The 17,570-nt window shown below is 36.4% G+C and overlaps 1 protein-coding gene across 11 annotated transcripts in view; it reads left to right on the top strand.

Annotated features, from left to right (window-relative positions):
- The window catches only part of GREB1 (growth regulating estrogen receptor binding 1), a 233,818-nt gene that overhangs the window by 118,910 nt on the left and 97,338 nt on the right, over positions 1 to 17,570 (top strand). For 9 of the 11 annotated variants that reach the window (XM_007476320.3, XM_007476318.2, XM_016428803.2 and 6 more), the window contains 3 exons: positions 7,318 to 7,500; positions 10,589 to 10,735; positions 11,718 to 11,846. In XM_007476320.3, the coding sequence (XP_007476382.2) occupies positions 7,318 to 7,500; positions 10,589 to 10,735; positions 11,718 to 11,846 (459 nt within the window). The remainder of the gene's footprint in view (positions 1 to 7,317; positions 7,501 to 10,588; positions 10,736 to 11,717; positions 11,847 to 17,570) is intronic. The other 2 variants (XM_056813487.1, XM_056813489.1) reach the window with 1 other exon arrangement.

The following is a 17,570-nucleotide window of genomic DNA, read 5'->3' as shown; positions in this document are numbered from 1 at the left end:
TTACTTATTGCATTTGGAGAGAATGGGGATGGCACAAGACAACTGATCCATTCTCCTTGAACAGCAAATCAGAGTATCTACTTATTTGATAATAGGACAAAAAGATGGAGCAACCATACTATTCTTAGCCAGCCATTCAGTCTGCCATAGAGTGATGCACAGGGGACAAGAGAGCAATGCCAATAGGCTGGTTTATGGTCACTTGTATAGAGAGCTCTCAGTCAAATATTAGCTAAATGGAGTGAAAGAAGGAAGAAAGCCAAAAGTGCCAGCTACTGAATTGAGAGAAGTGCCTTATATTTTTTATACTTCCCTGAGATTCAAGGTTGGGAGAAACCTGACTTCCTATTCACACGAAAGAGCCAGTAATAAACTGAGGCTATTCTTTCCAAACAAGGAGGGCAGCCAGACAGCTACAAACAGCCATTTCCACAGCAGTAGAAGCATATAGACCACCCAGGAAGTGACAAAGAAACTACTTCAGAAGGCAGCCATTTAAAATACGATTATGGAGCTGAAAGAGACTTTAAGACACAGAATACCAGAGCTGAAGGGGATCTGACATACCATCAAGTACAACCTTTTCATTTTACAGGCGAGGCAAGTGTATCTAAGAGAGATTAAGTGACTTGTTGAAGGTTGAGCAGCCAAGAGTCAGAACCAGACCTGGAATTCCAGACAAGAATATTTTCCACTCTGCCATGCTAATGCTGAAGAGAATGAAAAATAGGCAATACAGAAATAGACCAATGCTACTTTCAAACCAAAACTCAAGCAAGAATTAAATAAAATATAAAGTAGTAAATTCTCCTTGTAAAAATTACTAAAATATAGGACAATTACTAGATACAAGCCAGGCAGATGTTGTGGTATAGAAGAGATTTTCTTTAATGGAAGAGAATCTTTTTTTAAATCTATGAATCTTTAAAAAAAAACTTATTTAGTTAATTTAGAATATTTTTCCATGGTTACATGATTCATGTTCTTTCCCTTCCCACCCTTCCCCATTCTCCCCCCTCCCTGAGCCAATGAGCAATTCCACTGGGTTTTACATGTATCATGGTTCAAAACCCATTTCTATATTATTACTATTTAAAATAGTAATCATTTAAAGGCAACATCCCCAATCATATCCCCACTAAACCATGCGATTAGTCATAGTTTTTCCTTTTGTGTTTCTACTAGTGGAAGAGAATCTTAACAGGATTCTCTTTTGAAGAAATATTCATGCTGTTCTTGTATTGCTGGCATCATTTGGAACAGGCACCCAAGAGCCTCATGGGATAGTGTTCCTACTGAAGGATTTGTACTTTCCAAGATTTTAGGATGAGATAGGAAAGGTAGAGAAAAGTGTCTTAAAAATAACAGTGGTGGTGATAATAAATACTCAATAATTTTGAGCTGTGATTTTCTTCTGGAGAGATCAGAATAAGTCACCTCTACTATCTCTATCTTTCAGTCCCTAAGTTACTGTCCTAACTGAAAAGTTAGCACTCTAATCAACTGTTTTGTAGAGCAATCTGTAATTATGACGAAAGAGTTTCAAAACTGTGTATGCCTTTTGACCCAGCAATGCCACTCTTAAGTTTATTTCCTAAGGTAATCAGGGAAAAAATAAAATAATCTATATGTTCCAAAATATTTATAGTAGTTCTCTTTGTGTGGCAAAGAATTGGAAACTTAGGGGATATCCATCAAATGGAGAATGGCTCAATAAGCTGTGGCACATAATTGTGATGGAAGACTAGTATACTGTCAGAAATGATGAGCAGGTTAATTAAAAAAAACATGGAAAGGCTTACATGAAATTATGAAGTGAAATGAGCAGAACCAAGTTAACATTATATACAGCAATGAAAATATTATTTGGTGAATGACTTGTATATGTCTGCCTCCAAAAAAAGAACCAATAAATAGATAGAAGCAAGACATATATATATCTTTTTTTTTTGTGATATGATGCTCTCTTTAATGACGTGAGGGGAAGGAAGGGAGGAGATACCTGGGAATTTTAATGTAACAAATAAATATTTAAAAAATATTTAGGGGGCAGCTACGTGGATCCATGGATTGAGAACCAGGCTTAGAGAGATAGGAGGTCTTGGATTCAAATGTGGCTCCCGATGCTTCCTGGGTGTGTGACTTAGCAAGTTACTTAGCTCCCATTGCCTAGCCCTTACCACTTTTGCCTTGCAACCAATATACAACATTGATTCTAAGGTAGAAGGCAAGGTTTAAAGAAAAAGTTAGCCCTCTGGATACATATGAGAGGCAGTGTGTGAGAATGAATACAGTCCTGGCCTTGAAATGAGGAAGATCTGCAGCCCCAAATCATCCCTTGATACCAGTTAGCAGTATACTCAATTTTCTTCTCTTAAATGGAATAATTCCTATACTACCTACTCTTATTATTATTGTGAGACTTAAATAATACATGAAAAGCTTTAAGATGTAAGGCAAACCCTAAAGCATTATATAAATGTCATCATCATCATTAGCTTCATGATTCAGGGATTTTGCCTTAGTTAAACTTTTCTCCAATTTCCAAAACAGTACTTTGGACATAGTAAGTATCTAATATGTGTTTGTAAAGTTGAATTAAATGTAATGTTTTCAGGTCATTTGTAGAATTAGAATGTGAAGGGATCTTGGAGGCCATCTAATTCCTTTATTTTACAGATGAGGAAAATAAGACACAAGGAGGTTGATTTACTCAGGATCATGCAGGTAGTGTCAGAGGTAGGATTTAAACCCCAGTCCTCGGACTTTCAGAGCCAGTGCTCTCTTATCTCTGTGGAAATGCCTTGAGGACTAAGGTTATGCTTACTAATTATAAACACCAGGAATTCTGTTAACAAATAAAATAATTTATTTGAGAAGTTAGAGTGAATTCATTTTTAAATTAGGTTTTTAAGACTTGGATGCTTATAACCACTTGGCAGATTTTTCATCAACTCCTGTGGCAGATTTATAAACAAACTGGTGGTGTTAGCAGTTTTACCTCCTGTTTGCAATCTCTTTAGTGTTGCTTTCTCCAGAAGGACAGCTTTTCCTGGCCCAAAAGCCCTTATTGGAGAAGATTGATTGTTCAATGGCCTTTTCCTAATCCCTCCCTAAATATTTACAGTGCAGAGGAGACAAGTAGTTTCCCTCCTGTGGTGGGTTTCCACTATCAACTTCTGATCTACAAAGAGAGTTCCTTAATGGTCGGCATTTCCCCTCCCCCATTGTTGTTTTATGGCTCTATGTTGGATGGTGAACTCTTTTAAAACAGAATTTTACTCTTGACAGCCCCATCTTCTCTAAGGGCAGGGCTGGGTGGTGAATTTGCTGTTGGCAGATGTGATTTTCAGCTGTAGTCCATGCAGATGATTGGTAGCACCCTTGGCCTTGCTGTTCTGTGCCATATTCTTGGATCTTTTGAACACTTAAGTTCACATTCAAATTCAACCAGCTCTGGAGGAGGCTTCTCAGATGTTATCATGGATTACACTGTATTATTGTGAATATTCATTTAGGAGAGTATTGAATAAATAGGTATATTTACTCTTCAGCATAGTGTGGTAGAAAACATATTAGACTTTGAATCCAAAGACCTGATTTTCATCCTAGACTGAGTGCTTGCTGGGCAAGTTACTTCCTTTCCCTAAGATACAGCTTCATTTCTAAAATGTAGATTTTTATACTTATATGTCTTGTCTCACAAATGTTTTATAACTCTAAAAGAGTTGCTATCATAATTCTGGTACTGCTTTCTTCCTAGGGTGATTTTCAGGGTAACTATTTTATGAACATTAAAGTATTATATAAATGTTGAACTTCTGTTATTGCTATTGAAAATAATATCAAATTTCTTTGTATAATAATGCCATATTCATATAATTCTTTGAGATTTGCAAAGTGACCCATATGTTGTCTTATTTGCTATGATCTTCACAATAACTCGGTGATACTATTTCCCCTTTATGAGTCCCATTTTACAGATGAGGAAACTGAGACTGAGAAGGGTTAAATGACTTGCCCAGGGTTGTCCAGTTAGTGTGTGGCTGAAGCAGGATTTGAACTTGTGTCTTCCAGATTCCAGGTCATATGCTTTGGTAGATATTATTTGAATTCTTGCAATAATACAATAGTTGGAATAAAAATGAAATTCTTTACTTTGCATTCCAATGAGATTTCCTGCAAATAGATCTGACTTTATTCTTTTTTTTCCTGATAACTGAATATTAGTGCCCAGAAAGTAGGGTCTTGGAAGTTCCACTCATCCTGTATATCATTGTTTCATGAATATGTAAATATTTTAAACTTATGAACTGGGACCTTTGAACAATTTTAAAGAGAGAGCATCAGGAGAATTTAAGAATTACTTAAGGGAAAATTCATTTAAGCTTTCCTTAGGTTTTTAGTAATGGTGACTTTTTTGTTTCTTCATCTTTTTTGTATATAAATGAAATGAAGATTTCTTCTTTGTGTACAAATGGTTATTTTTATAAATAGCAGATAGACTGGCCTCTGAGATACCCAGATTAAAAGTAGAGCTTATGTAGAAAGCTATGTTGTCCTTCTCTCCCAAGTCATAATGACCTTTACAAACTTTTCTTGCAAAGAATGCAATAAAACAGTTTACTTTCTGTGTTGTTTCGTTGCAGTGTCCCTTCGGCACAAAGGATATTGTGCCCATAAAAACTAGACAGACCACAGGATGAGGCAAGGTTTTGAGGAAGGTCTTGTTTAGGTCCAGGGAATTTAAACAAGGAGACAGAGCAGACCAAAGAGCTAAATGATAAAATTGGATTTGGAATGTTTTTGTGAATAGATCAAAGGCTATTAAGGCCAGGATAGAATTTAGACCATGGAATGCTGGAACTGGTATTGAACTGAGAACATAGGTCCTGGGCTGGGATCTTGGACATTATCTAGTCTAGGAGTTCTTAACTTTGTTCATGTCATGGATCCCATTGGAAATTAAAAAAACCTATGCCATTCTTCTCCGAAAAAATTTTTTCAATGCATAAAATAAAATCGATAGCATTATATTAGACACCGATTCATTGAAATATAGTTAAGAAAAAAAATTAAAAACATGGGTTTACTGATCCCAGATTAAGAATCCCTGACCTAGATCATTTTTAGTGGATTATGCCATATTTAATTTTATTTTTTCTGCCTGACTGTGTTTATCAGATATAAAGAGATTCCCTCCCTTTTTTGTGCTGTCCTATATCATTTTGTTTTTTAATCCCTGAAATTCTATAAGGTTCATTTGAATTTGGAAATTGTGTCTCTCCAACACAAACTAGAAATGGAAATGTGACCATGGCAGATTATTTCATTATTTTAAATAGTGTAGTTAGTTGCATGTTATAAATTCAGGCTCCTAAGCTGGATTCCTTCTTTCTTCCTTAACTCAAACTAACTTACATTTTTGAAGATGAGTGTAAAAATTCTATTTTTATTTTGCCAAGTTTGCTTTATCTCTGAGCCCTTTTCTAAAATCAAACTTATTTTCTCCTACAGAAGATGTGCTTGTTTCCAGTTCCATTATCAATATTGGTTAATGGCATTTAGAGACAGGACCTTAGAGAGTCATCTTGTTTAATCCTTCTGTTTTATAGATGAGTAAACTGAAGGTGAGGTGATCCTCAAGTGAAATGAATTGCCCAATGTAAACTAGGTTGTAAGTAGTGAATTTAGGATTCAAACCTGGGTCTATTTTTTATTTTTTGTATTGTCATATTCATATTGCTTTTATTATCTCACTTGCTTTTTGAATTTTTAAAAAAATTATCCAGCATTTTTCTCTCCTTTAGATCTCCAACCCCACTGAGAAAGAAAAAAGTAATGGAAAAGCTTTCTAAAAAATTTCCCTAGTTAAGCAAAACAGACTCCCAATTTGACCATGTATCTTGAGTCTTCCTCTGAAGAAGAGACTAGCATGTTTCATCATCTTCTGGCATCATAGTTGGTCATTGCATTGATCAGAGTTGTAAAATCTTTCAGTTTTGTCATCATGCTGTAGTTATTGTAGAAATTGTTCTGGTTCTGATTACTTAACTGTATCAATTCATTCAACTCTTCACATGTTTCTCTGAAAACATACCTTTTGTTTATTCTTATGGTGTGATAATATTTAATTTTCAGCTTGATCCTGATTGTCATGAATAATTAATCCTGGGAATTGGTTATATTATTTAAATTTGCTCTGCATATTTCCACTAGGCCTGACAAAATGATCATATTTTACATAATTGTAACTTATAGTAGAATTTGAATACATGGGATCACTTAATGAGATTCATATGTCATAATTTGTTCAGCCATTCTGCAACTGACAGGAATCCCATTAGTTTCTAGTTCTTTGTCACTACAAAACATGATAATATCAATTTTTTTTTGTACATATAGATCCTTCTTTCTTTGCTTTCTTTTTTTGGGTGTTTTATTATATATTCTTTCCAATCACATAAAGAAAAATTTTTTAATATTTGTTTTCTGACATTTTGCAATCCCAATTTTCTCCCTCCTGGAGTTGGTAAGTAATATGATATGTTTTACACATGGTATTATTTAATACATTTCCCATATCCCTCATGTGAAAGAAGACACATAATATACATTCAAGGAAAAAACTCATAAAGGAAATAAAATGAAAAGTGGTATCCTTTGATCTGCATTCTGACTCCCACCAATTCTTTCTATGGCAGTAGATACGCTTTTTCATAAGGAATCTCTTGAGGTTTTCTTAGATCTTTGCACTGCTGATAAATAGTTAAAGTTATTCATAGTTGATCATTGTGCAATATTGACATTACTGTGTACAATGTTACCCTGGTTCTGCTTATCTTTGCTTTCTTTTTGAAGTTTTCTTTTTTGTTGTTGTTATTTCCTTTTGACTTAAAAACTAGTGTTCTTTCCACTACCATTGACAACTTTGATGTATATACAGGTAACTTAAAAAGGCATGAGGATGGAGTAATGCTTTCTTACCCTGATCTCAGGGTTATTGTGAGAATCAATGGGATCAAATCAGGTAAAGTAGAGTAGATATTTAAAAAAAATACTTGGATGAATCATAAATCTGAAAAATTTTTTCATAAAATGGAAGTCCACAGTGAATTTCCATCACTTCTAATCAACAGTATGGTAGACTAATGGAGTTTGGGAATGTCTAATGGTAGCCTAATGGAGTTTGGAATACTAAATAATGAATTATTTAGTATATGAAAGGTACTTTGAGGGGGAAAAAATCATCTTGAATATAGGTTTGCAGTTGGATAACCAAATTCATGGCTCTTCATGTTGTATTTCCCTTCCCAGGTTTCTCCGGGAATTGTGTTGGCTGTGGAAAGAAAGGATTCTGTTACTTCACTGAATTTTCCAATCACATAAATCTTAAATTGACCACCCAGCCGAAGAAACAGAAACACTTAAAGTATTATCTGGTTCGGAATGCACATGGAACTCTCATGAAAGGCCCTTTAATCTGCTGGAGGGGCTCAGGTTAGTTAGCCCAGTTGGCTTGGCAGGATTTTGCCTTTCACTAACTTTGAGGGGGGTCTGAGTTAATGGTGAAAGAGTCTACTTAAGTAAACAAAGAAACCCCAGGTCCTGAGAATGGCATTTATAGGTGGTTTACATTTTTAGATACTAGGTCAATTTGATGATAATTGCTTCTTCTTCAAGATTACTACTTTGCAATAGGTGAATCTAATCAGGTTTAAAATTATAATTGAAGTGATGTTAGAGATCATCTAGTCCAACTTCTTCATTTTGTAGATGAGGAACCTCAGAGATTATGGGACTTTCTTAAAAATCACACAGGAGTCAAAGGACCAGGATTATAACTCAGGTCTAATTCCAAATTAAGAGCTCTTTTTCACTTTGGGAGGCAAACAAGCATTTGTCAAATGCCTATGTGCACTAGGCACTGTGCTAAATGGTTTGCAAAAATTACCTCATTTGATCTTCTAAACAACTCAACGAAGTGGGTACTATTGTTTTACAGTTGAGGAAACTGAGACAGATGGACATTAAGTGACTTGGCCCGGGCCGCATAACAAACAAATGTATGAGGCTGGATTTAAACTTGTCTTCCTGACCTCACATCCAGCACTGTATATGCTGTAACATCTAGCTGCCTCATGGGTCTGTCTATCAACAGATTTCATTTTAATATATTTTGTTATTTGTCTCTCCAGGAAGATGTGAGTGAGATCCTCTTTTTAAAAATTTCTTGAAATTCTAAAATAGCATTTGGAACGTGAAATAGTCCCTTTCATTTATTTGAGTAGTTATAAAAGTTCATGAATGTGTCCATTTTTAAGAATTTGAGGGTGAGAACAAGATGAGAGCAAAAATGGCAAAGAGAAATAATAAAATTTTCTGTAAGTATCCTCTGATAATGTGATTGTTTCATTCTAAGATGTTTCCTTATTACATGGATTAAGCTAGGACAAAGATCAAATAATGACCCCACAAACATAATGTGTCCTGTAGTGATACTTCCAAAGGTAGCCTCCTCTTCTTTGTTTGGGAAACTATAGTCTGAAATTATCCTTCCTATGAAACCCTCATTTTCTGGCTAGAAAATTAGCGGATAACATTCACAAACATTGGCACTGCAAGAAAGGCACTTCTCAAGAATTTTCTTTTAAGATGGGGTTCAGGAACTCAAATTACCTAGGAAGTCTCTTCTCAGACTATTGTAGGCTTTTCTATGTTTGCTTTTGCCTTTCCAAAGTCTACTTTGGAAATGACTCCTAGAAGTGAGGGGAATTGTAACTCCCACCATCTGCCACACACTTAAGTTTTCCCAGAATCAAGGGGAAAGGAAAAGGGGAAAACATTGTCAGCTTCCTCTTATAGGTCATTATAAAGGTTTGACTTCTTCCACAAGAGTCCATTCACCCAAGAGTTTGAACTAGAAGGTAGACCTAATTATGGAAACTCTGGTATGAAGTATTTCATTGGACTGACTAGAACCAAACTATTTTCTTATCCTCATTCATTTCATTCAAAATCAACTTCTAGTTGACAAAGTACTGAGATATTAGCTGAAAAAGAAGTTTAAGGACTATGGGTTGATTGCCTTTTTTATGATTCACTTTTTTTGAACAAACAGTCCTGTAGATTTTCTGGTTTTGTTTATGTAAAATCTTTCAATTTTATGTTATCATAATTATCCATTTTACTTCTCATAAACTTTCTTTCTCTTGTTTGGTCATGACATCTTCCTCTATCTATATCTGACAGATAATTTCTATGCTCGCTAATTTGCTCAGGATGTCACCCTACACATCCTAATCATGTAGCAATTTCAAGCTTATCTTTGTATACATTGTGAGATGTTGGTTTATACCTAGTTTCTGCCAGACTACTTTCTAGTTTTCCCACTAATTCTTGTTGAATAGTAAATTCTTGCACCAATGTCTGGGATTCTGAGTTTATCAAACCCTAAATTACTGTGCTCATTTGCTTCTGTAAATTATTTTACCTAATCAGTTCCAATGGTTAACCTCTCTTTACCCAGTACCAAGAACTTCTTTAACCTCTTATCTTTTGTCTTAGTATCAGTTCTAAAACAGAAGAGTGTCAAGGGCTACACAGTTGAAGTTAAGTGACTTGTGCAGGGTCACACAGCTAAAAAGGTCAAACAGTAAATATTTAAAGCTAGATTTGAACCAAGATCTTCCTGATTCCAAACCTGGCACTCTATCCACTGTGCTCCCTGGCTGTCCCTATCAAGTTGTTTCTGATGATTATAGCTTTGTAGTATAATTTGAGATCTGCTATTGCTATGCCCCCATGTATATTACCCACCTTTTAAAAAAAATTGATGCCAAAGAGTCCTACAGAATGTAGTGGTCATGGGCTTGATCGAAGAGAGTCAGTCAGGCGAAATGAGAGAAATTACTATTCTTAGTTCTTGTGAAAATAATCACATATAATTTCATTTTCCTGGGCTTTTTGAGGGCTAGAAACTTGTTTATCTTAAAAAAAAAATACATTTCCAGTGCTTAAAACAGTAGTTGGCATGTGGTAAGCACTTAGATGCTTCTTGGCTGGCTTAAGGGCAGAATTGAAGGGTAATGAAGGGTAGTTTCCCATGATCCCTTAACCCTTTCTCCCAAATACCTAGTTCCCTTATCATTTGCCATCCTTCACAGTGAGAGTGTGCTCTTTACTTTCTTTAGAGAAGGTCAAAGGGTGAAGTTTGTTATTGTTATTGGTTGGGAGATATCTGACATGGCTATGTGCAAGAGGTGGGAATGAAGTTAGTCTGTAAAGAATGGGTAGAAAGTCAATAAATGAAGAGCCTGGGAGGGAAGACATTGTATGCATAATGAATTAAGTGAGCAGAGACATGAAGGTGAGAAGGTAGGCACTCTTTTTTCTCCATTTCCTGCTTTTCTCCCCTTACTCTGGGCAATTGACAACTTGGCTATTGGAACCAATACCATCACACTAGCATTTTCTCTAGCAAATGACATTGATTGATTGCTTGGTCTCATGTGGATGAGACCAGACCAGACCAACTTTCACCTTCACCAGAAGATAATGTAGTCATTGCCATTTTACTTTCTTTCAGTAGAGCTTCGAAGCAGGCAGACCTCCTCAAGCACTTGTTCCAGTTCACTGTTCCAAGCTCCAGAGAGTTCAGTCCCCCCAGCTGCCTTCACAAGTGAGCAAGTTCTAGTAGCAAATCCAAATGTTCTGATGGGAAATCAATTGACAGGTGAGTAGTTTTAGAGAATCATTTGTTGTTCAGACATTTTTTTAGTTGTGTCCTACTCCTTGTGATCCCATTTGGGGTTTTCTTGGCAGAAGATACTGGAGTCATTTGCTATTTCTTTCTCTAGATCATTTTACAGAAAAGGAAACTGAGGCCAGTAGGATGAAGTAGCTTACCCAGGGTCACTTTGAACTCAGATCTTTCTGACTCCAGACCTAAGTGCTCTTTTCTACTATGCCACCTAGCTGCCCATTGTGTAGAAGGTATTTGTGATTTCAATCCTGTGATTGAATCCAAGGCTGGAGTGATTTTAAGTAATATCTTTGACATGATAGCTTTCAGGGTTATAGTTTGTCTCCTCTGAATGCATCTTGGGATATTCTGTGAGCTCCTGCATTTTAGTATAAACATCATTTGGTAGCATATGGCCTTAGATCTGAGTCCAAACTACTCCTTTGACCATAGGGTGACATGGAGTTACCCAGAGGTAACTACCTATTCTCAATTTAAGCTCTGAAGAGTTTTGGAAATGTCTAGACTCTGGGATCATTCAGTAAATCTGAATAAACTCAAACCCTACTGGTAGCTCCTTGATCCTCTCTCTATGTTGGGGTATCCTCAGATAATGTGGCTAGGTTAGGGCTAGAGTAAATCAGATAGCTGCAACCATCAGCAGTCCCTTGCAGAGTCCTCTCCTAGTTCCAATCTGTGTTCTCAATGGGCAGTTCTAGGGGGCCAACCTGGAGTTGTGAGGCACAAACTCTGGGGATTCCCACAGCGGAGCTTTGCATGACCTTCAGACATGAAGATTGACCCAATTTGTATTCCTTGAAGCACATGCAAGAATTTGTACACATCCTCTCTGAGGAGACAAAATAACAATTTGTGTACCCTGACCTCAGGGTGGGTTTATTTGATGAACATATTGTACAGTAAAATGAGGAAGATGATTTTAGATCCAAGAATAACTTTTCTTTGTTTTCAGGCACCACATCTGATTATCCTCTTCAGATGTCAGCAATGAGCCCAGCTGTTTTCAATGGGAAAGATTCACCGAAACATCAACAGTTAGTGAAAAACAATTTGTCAGTTCCAACAAGACCCTCCGTACTAGGTAGCTTCACATTTCTGTGTCCACCCACTACAGATTTTATTTAGATCCCAGCCTATGGGGTTAGATGTATTTATTGCTTTCTTTTTATTTGGAGCAGTACCCAACCTTAGAAACCGATAGTGGTGGGACTGATAAATGTTCCTTTGATAAAGGATGTTATGGTTTGGATGGTAACAAGCCCAGAGGTATTTACTGAGTGTGATAGGCTATTAGGCAAAGGCAGTATGGTGTGGTGGTTGGAGCATTAGAGTGGGGTGTATAGGATCATAGCTCTTGAGTTGGACAAGTTCTCAGTGTTCATCCAGCTCAAACACCTCATTTTACAGATGAAGAAACAGAGTGCCTTGCCCCAGGCCATTCCTGTAGTATCAGAGGTGAGATTTGTACCAGGGACCTCTGACTCTAGAGCAGTGTACTTTTCACTAGCCATTTCACTGGAAAATTTGGTGAAGCCACTTCTCTCTGTGACTCATTTTCCTCAGATGCAACATGATATATTGGTTAGAGGACCTCTTTTGGGGTCAGGAAGACCTGGGATGGAGTCCTGCCTCTAACACATGGAAGGGCCAAGTTATTTAACCTTTCACTGATGCAGACAACTCTTGAAGACTATAGGTTACAGTTGAGTTGGGTTTCTAGTCTCCCTCTGGGGAAGGAGCTTTCCCAGTGAAGAAGAAATCACACATGTGTTTGTGTGTGTGTGTGAATCTGCCTCATTTAGTATTATGATGAAGATTAAATGAGAAAATGATTTTATCTTCATTGTATTTGTCATAAGATACAGCTACTATCTAAGAAGAACTTTGGCTCATTGGAAAGAGACATATATCAACAAAACCACTTTATAGTAAAAGAGATTGTAAATGATGACAGAAACATATATATATATATATATATATTTAATAATATCTTATTTGATCATTTCCAAGCATTATTCATTAAAGACAAAGATAATTTTCTTTTCCTCCCCCCCACCCCCCATAGCCGACGAGTGATTCCACTGGGTATCACATGTGTTCTTGATTCGAACCCATTGTCATGTTGTTAGTATTTGCATTAGAGTGTTCATCTCGAGTCTCTCCTCTGTCATGTCCCCTCAACCGCTGTAGTCAGGCAGTTGCTTTTCCTCGGTGTTTCCACTCCCACAGTTTGTCCTCTGCTTATGAATAGTGTTTTTTCTCCTAGATCCCTGCAGATTGTTCAGGGACATTACACCGCCACTAATGGAGAAGTCCATTACGTTCGATTATACCACAGTGTATTAGTCTCTGTGTACAATGTTCTCCTGCTTCTGCTCCTCTTACTCTGCATCACTTCCTGGAGGTCGTTCCAGTCTCCATGGAATTCCTCCACTTTATTATTCCTTTTTGCACAATAGTATTCCATCATCAACATATACCACAATTTGTTCAGCCATTCCCCAATTGAAGGGCATCCCCTCGTTTTCAAATTTTTGGCCACCACAAAGAGCGCAGCTATGAATATTCTTGTACAAGTCTTTTTCTCCATTATCTCTTTGGGGTACAGACCCAGCAGTGCTATGGCTGGATCAGAGGGTAGACATTCTTTTGTCGCCCTTTGGGCATAGTTCCAAATTGCCCTCCAGAATAGTTGGATCAGTTCACAATTCCACCAGTAATGAATTAATGTCCCTACTTTGCCACATCCCCTCCAGCATTCATTATTTTCCTTTGCTGTCATGTTAGCCAAACTGCTAGGTGTGAGGTGATACCTCAGAGTTATTTTGATTTGCATCTCTCTGATTATAAGAGATGTAGAACATTTTTTCATGTGCTTATTAATAGTTTTAATTTCTGTGGCTGAGAACTGCCTGTTCGTGTCCCTTGCCCATTTATCAATTGGAGAATGGCTTGATTTTTTGGACAATTGACTTAGCTCTTTATAAATTTGAGTAATTAAACCTTTGTCAGAGGTTTTTATGAAGATTGTTTCCCAGTCTGTTGCTTCCCTTCTGATTTTACTTACGTTGGTGTTGTTTGTACGAAAGCTTTTGAATTTGATGTAGTCAAAAGTATTTATGTTACATTTTGTGACTCTTTCTATGTCTTGCTTGGTTTTAAAGTCTTTCCCTTCCCAAAGGTCTGACATGTATACTATTCTGTGTTTACCCAATTTACTTATGGTTTCCTTCTTTATGTTTAAGTCATTCACCCATTTTGAATTTATCTTGGTGTAGGGTGTGAGGTGTTGATCAATTCCTAATCTCTCCCACACTGTCTTCCAATTTTCCCAGTAGTTTTTATTGAATAGTGGATTTTTGTCCCAAAAGCTGGGATCTTTGGGTTTATCGTATACTGTCTTGCTGAGGTCGCTTGCCTCCAGTCTATTCCACTGATCCTCCTTTCTGTCTCTTAGCCAGTACCAAATTGTTTTGATGACTGCTGCTTTGTAATATAGTTTAAGGTCTGGGACTGCAAGGCCCCCATCATTTGTGTTTTTTTTTTCATTATTTCCCTAGATATCCTTGATCTTTTGTTATTCCAAATGAACTTTGTTATGGTTTTTTCTAAATTAGTAAAGAAATTTTTTGGGAGTTCAATGGGTATGGCACTAAATAGATAAATAAGTTTGAGTAGGATGGTCATTTTTATTATATTGGCTCGTCCTATCCATGAGCAGTTAATGTTTTTCCAATTGCTCAAGTCTAGTTTTAGCTGTGTGGCGAGTGTTTTGTAGTTGTGTTCATATAATTCCTGTGTTTGTCTCGGGAGATAGATTCCTAGGTATTTTATTTTGTCTAAGGTGATTTTGAAAGGGATTTCTCTTTCTAGTTTTTGCTGCTGAGCTGTGTTGGAGATATATAGAAATGCTGATGACTTCTTTGGGTTTATTTTGTATCCTGCAACTTTGCTAAAGTTGTTGATTATTTCAATTAGCTTTTTGGTTGAATCTCTAGGATTCTTTAAGTAGACCATCATGTCATCTGCAAAGTGTGATAACTTGGTCTCCTCCTTGCCTATTTTGATGCCTTCAATTTCTTTTTCTTCTCTAATTGCTACTGCTAGTGTTTCTAGTAAAATATCAAATAGTAGAGGTGATAATGGGCATCCTTGTTTCACTCCAGATCTTATTGGGAATGCATCTAGTTTATCCCCATTGCAGATGATATTAGCTGATGGTTTTAGATATATACTCTTTATTATTTTTAGGAATGACCCTTCTATTCCTATGCTTTCTAGTGTTTTTAATAGGAATGGGTGTTGTATTTTATCAAAGGCTTTTTCTGCGTCTATTGAGATAATCATGTGATTCTTGTTGGTTTGCTTGTTGATGTGGTCAATTATGTGCATGGTTTTCCTGATATTGAACCAGCCCTGCATCCCTGGTATAAATCCTACTTGATCATGGTGGATGACCCTTATGATGACTTGCTGGAGTCTTTTTGCTAGTATCCTATTTAAGATTTTTGCATCTATATTCATTAGGGAGATTGGTTTATAGTTTTCTTTCTCTGTTTTTGACCTGCCTGGTTTTGGAATCAGTACCATGTTTGTGTCATAAAAGGAGCTTGATAGAACTCCCTCTTTGCTTATTATGTCAAATAGTTTGTATAGTATTGGAGTTAACTGTTCTCTGAATGTTTGATAGAATTCACTGGTGAATCCATCAGGCCCTGGGGATTTTTTCTTTGGAAGTTCTTTGATGGCTTGATGGATTTCATTTTCTGATATGGGATTATTTAAGAATTCTATTTCTTCTTCTGTTAGTCTAGGCAGTTTGTATTTTTGTATATATTCATCCATATCACCTAAATTGGTGTATTTATTGCCATATAATTGGGCAAAGTAATTTTTAACAATTGCCTTAATTTCCTCTTCATTGGAGGTGATGTCCCCCTTTTTATCTTTGATGCTGTTAATTTGCTTTTCTTCTTTCCTTTTTTAAATTATATTGACCAGTACTTTGTCTATTTTGTTTGTTTTTTCAAAGTACCAGCTTCTTGTCTTATTTATTAAATCAATAGTTCTATCACTTTCGATTTTATTAATTTCTCCCTTAATTTTTAGGATTTCTAATTTGGTTTTCCGCTGGGGGTTTTTAATTTGATTGCTTTTGAGTTTTTTTTATTTGCATTTCCAATTGATTGATCTCTGCTCTCCCTAGTTTGTTAATATATGCACTGAGGGATATGAATTTACCTCTGATTACCGCTTTGGCTGCATCCCAAAAGGTTTGAAAGGATGTCTCGCCATTGTCATTTTCCAAGTGAAATTATTAATTGTTTCTATGATTTCTTCTCTAACTAAACGATTTTGGAGCATCATATTGTTTAATTTCCAATTAGTTTTTGATTTGGTTTTCCATGTACCATTACTGATCATTATTTTTATTGCCTTGTAATCTGAAAAGGCTGCATTTATTATTTCTGCTTTTCTGCATTTGTGTGCTATGTTTCTGTGACCTAATGTATGGTCAATCTTTGTGAATGTGCCATGTGGTGCTGAGAAGAAGGTGTATTCCTTTTCATACCTATTTATTTTTCTCCATATGTCTATTAATTCTAATTTTTCTAAGATTTCATTCACTTCTTTTACCTCTTTCTTATTTATTTTTTGATTTGATTTATCTAAATTTGATAATGGTTGGTTCAAGTCTCCCACTAGTATGGTTTTACTGTGTATTTCTTCCTTCAATTCTCCTAGTTTCTCCATTAGAAATTTGGGTGCTATATTATTTGGTGCATACATGTTGATTAGTGATATTTCCTCATTATCTAAAGTCCCTTTTAACAAAATATAATTACCTTCCCTATCCCTTTTGATCAGGTCTATTTTTGCTTTGGCTTTATCAGATATCATGATTGCCACTCCTGCCTTCTTTCTGTCAGTTGAGGCCCAGAAGGTCTTACTCCATCCTTTAATTCTGACCTTGTAGGTGTCTACCCGCCTCATGTGTGTTTCTTGAAGACAACATATGGTAGGGTTTTGGATTCTAATCCATTCTGCTATTCATCTACGTTTTTTGGGTGAGTTCATCCCATTCACATTCAAAGTTATGACTGTCACTTGTGGACTCCCTGGCATTTTTATATCCTTCCCTAATTCTAACCTTTCTTCTTCAGCTCTACCTTTTAGTCCAGTGATTTACTATAATCAGTCCCCCTTATCCCCTCCCTTGATATGTTTCCCTTTCTAGTCCCTCCCTTTTTGTTCCCTCCCCCTTCCCCCTCTTCTTCCCTCCCTTTTTTGTGTTCCCTCCCCCCCATACCCCCTCATTTTTCCCTTCTCCCTTCCCTTGTTGGGTAAGATAGAATTCAAGATCCCAATGGATCTGGATGTTCTTCCCTCTCAGAGTTGATTTCCCTGAGAGTAAGGTTTAAGTAAAAACTCTCCTCCTCTCCTTCTTATAGGAGTTTTCTTCCCCTCCCCTTCCTGTGTGAATCTTTGTGTGAGAAAGATTATTCTATTTGGTCTTTCTTTTCCCCCTATTTACACATTACATTTTCCCCACATGTTAGTATACATAGATTGATATAAATGTAGTCCTTATAGAAGAGAGTTTGAGTAAAAGAAAAAGATAACATTTTTCTCCTTTTCCCTTTCCTTCATATTTACCTTTTCAGGTATTCCATGCTCTTTGTTTTTTGATATCGAACTTTCCAGAGAGCTCTGGTCTTTTCTTTGCAAAAACTTGGAAATCTTCTATTTTGTTGAATGCCCATACTTTCCCTTGGAAGTATATAGTCAGTGTTGCTGGATAGCT

The sequence above is a fragment of the Monodelphis domestica genome, chromosome 1 (genome assembly GCF_027887165.1).
Source record: "Monodelphis domestica isolate mMonDom1 chromosome 1, mMonDom1.pri, whole genome shotgun sequence".
Lineage (NCBI taxonomy): Eukaryota > Metazoa > Chordata > Mammalia > Didelphimorphia > Didelphidae > Monodelphis > Monodelphis domestica.
The sequence above is the reverse complement of the archived record's forward strand: the minus strand, read 5'-3'. Positions and strand labels throughout refer to the sequence as shown.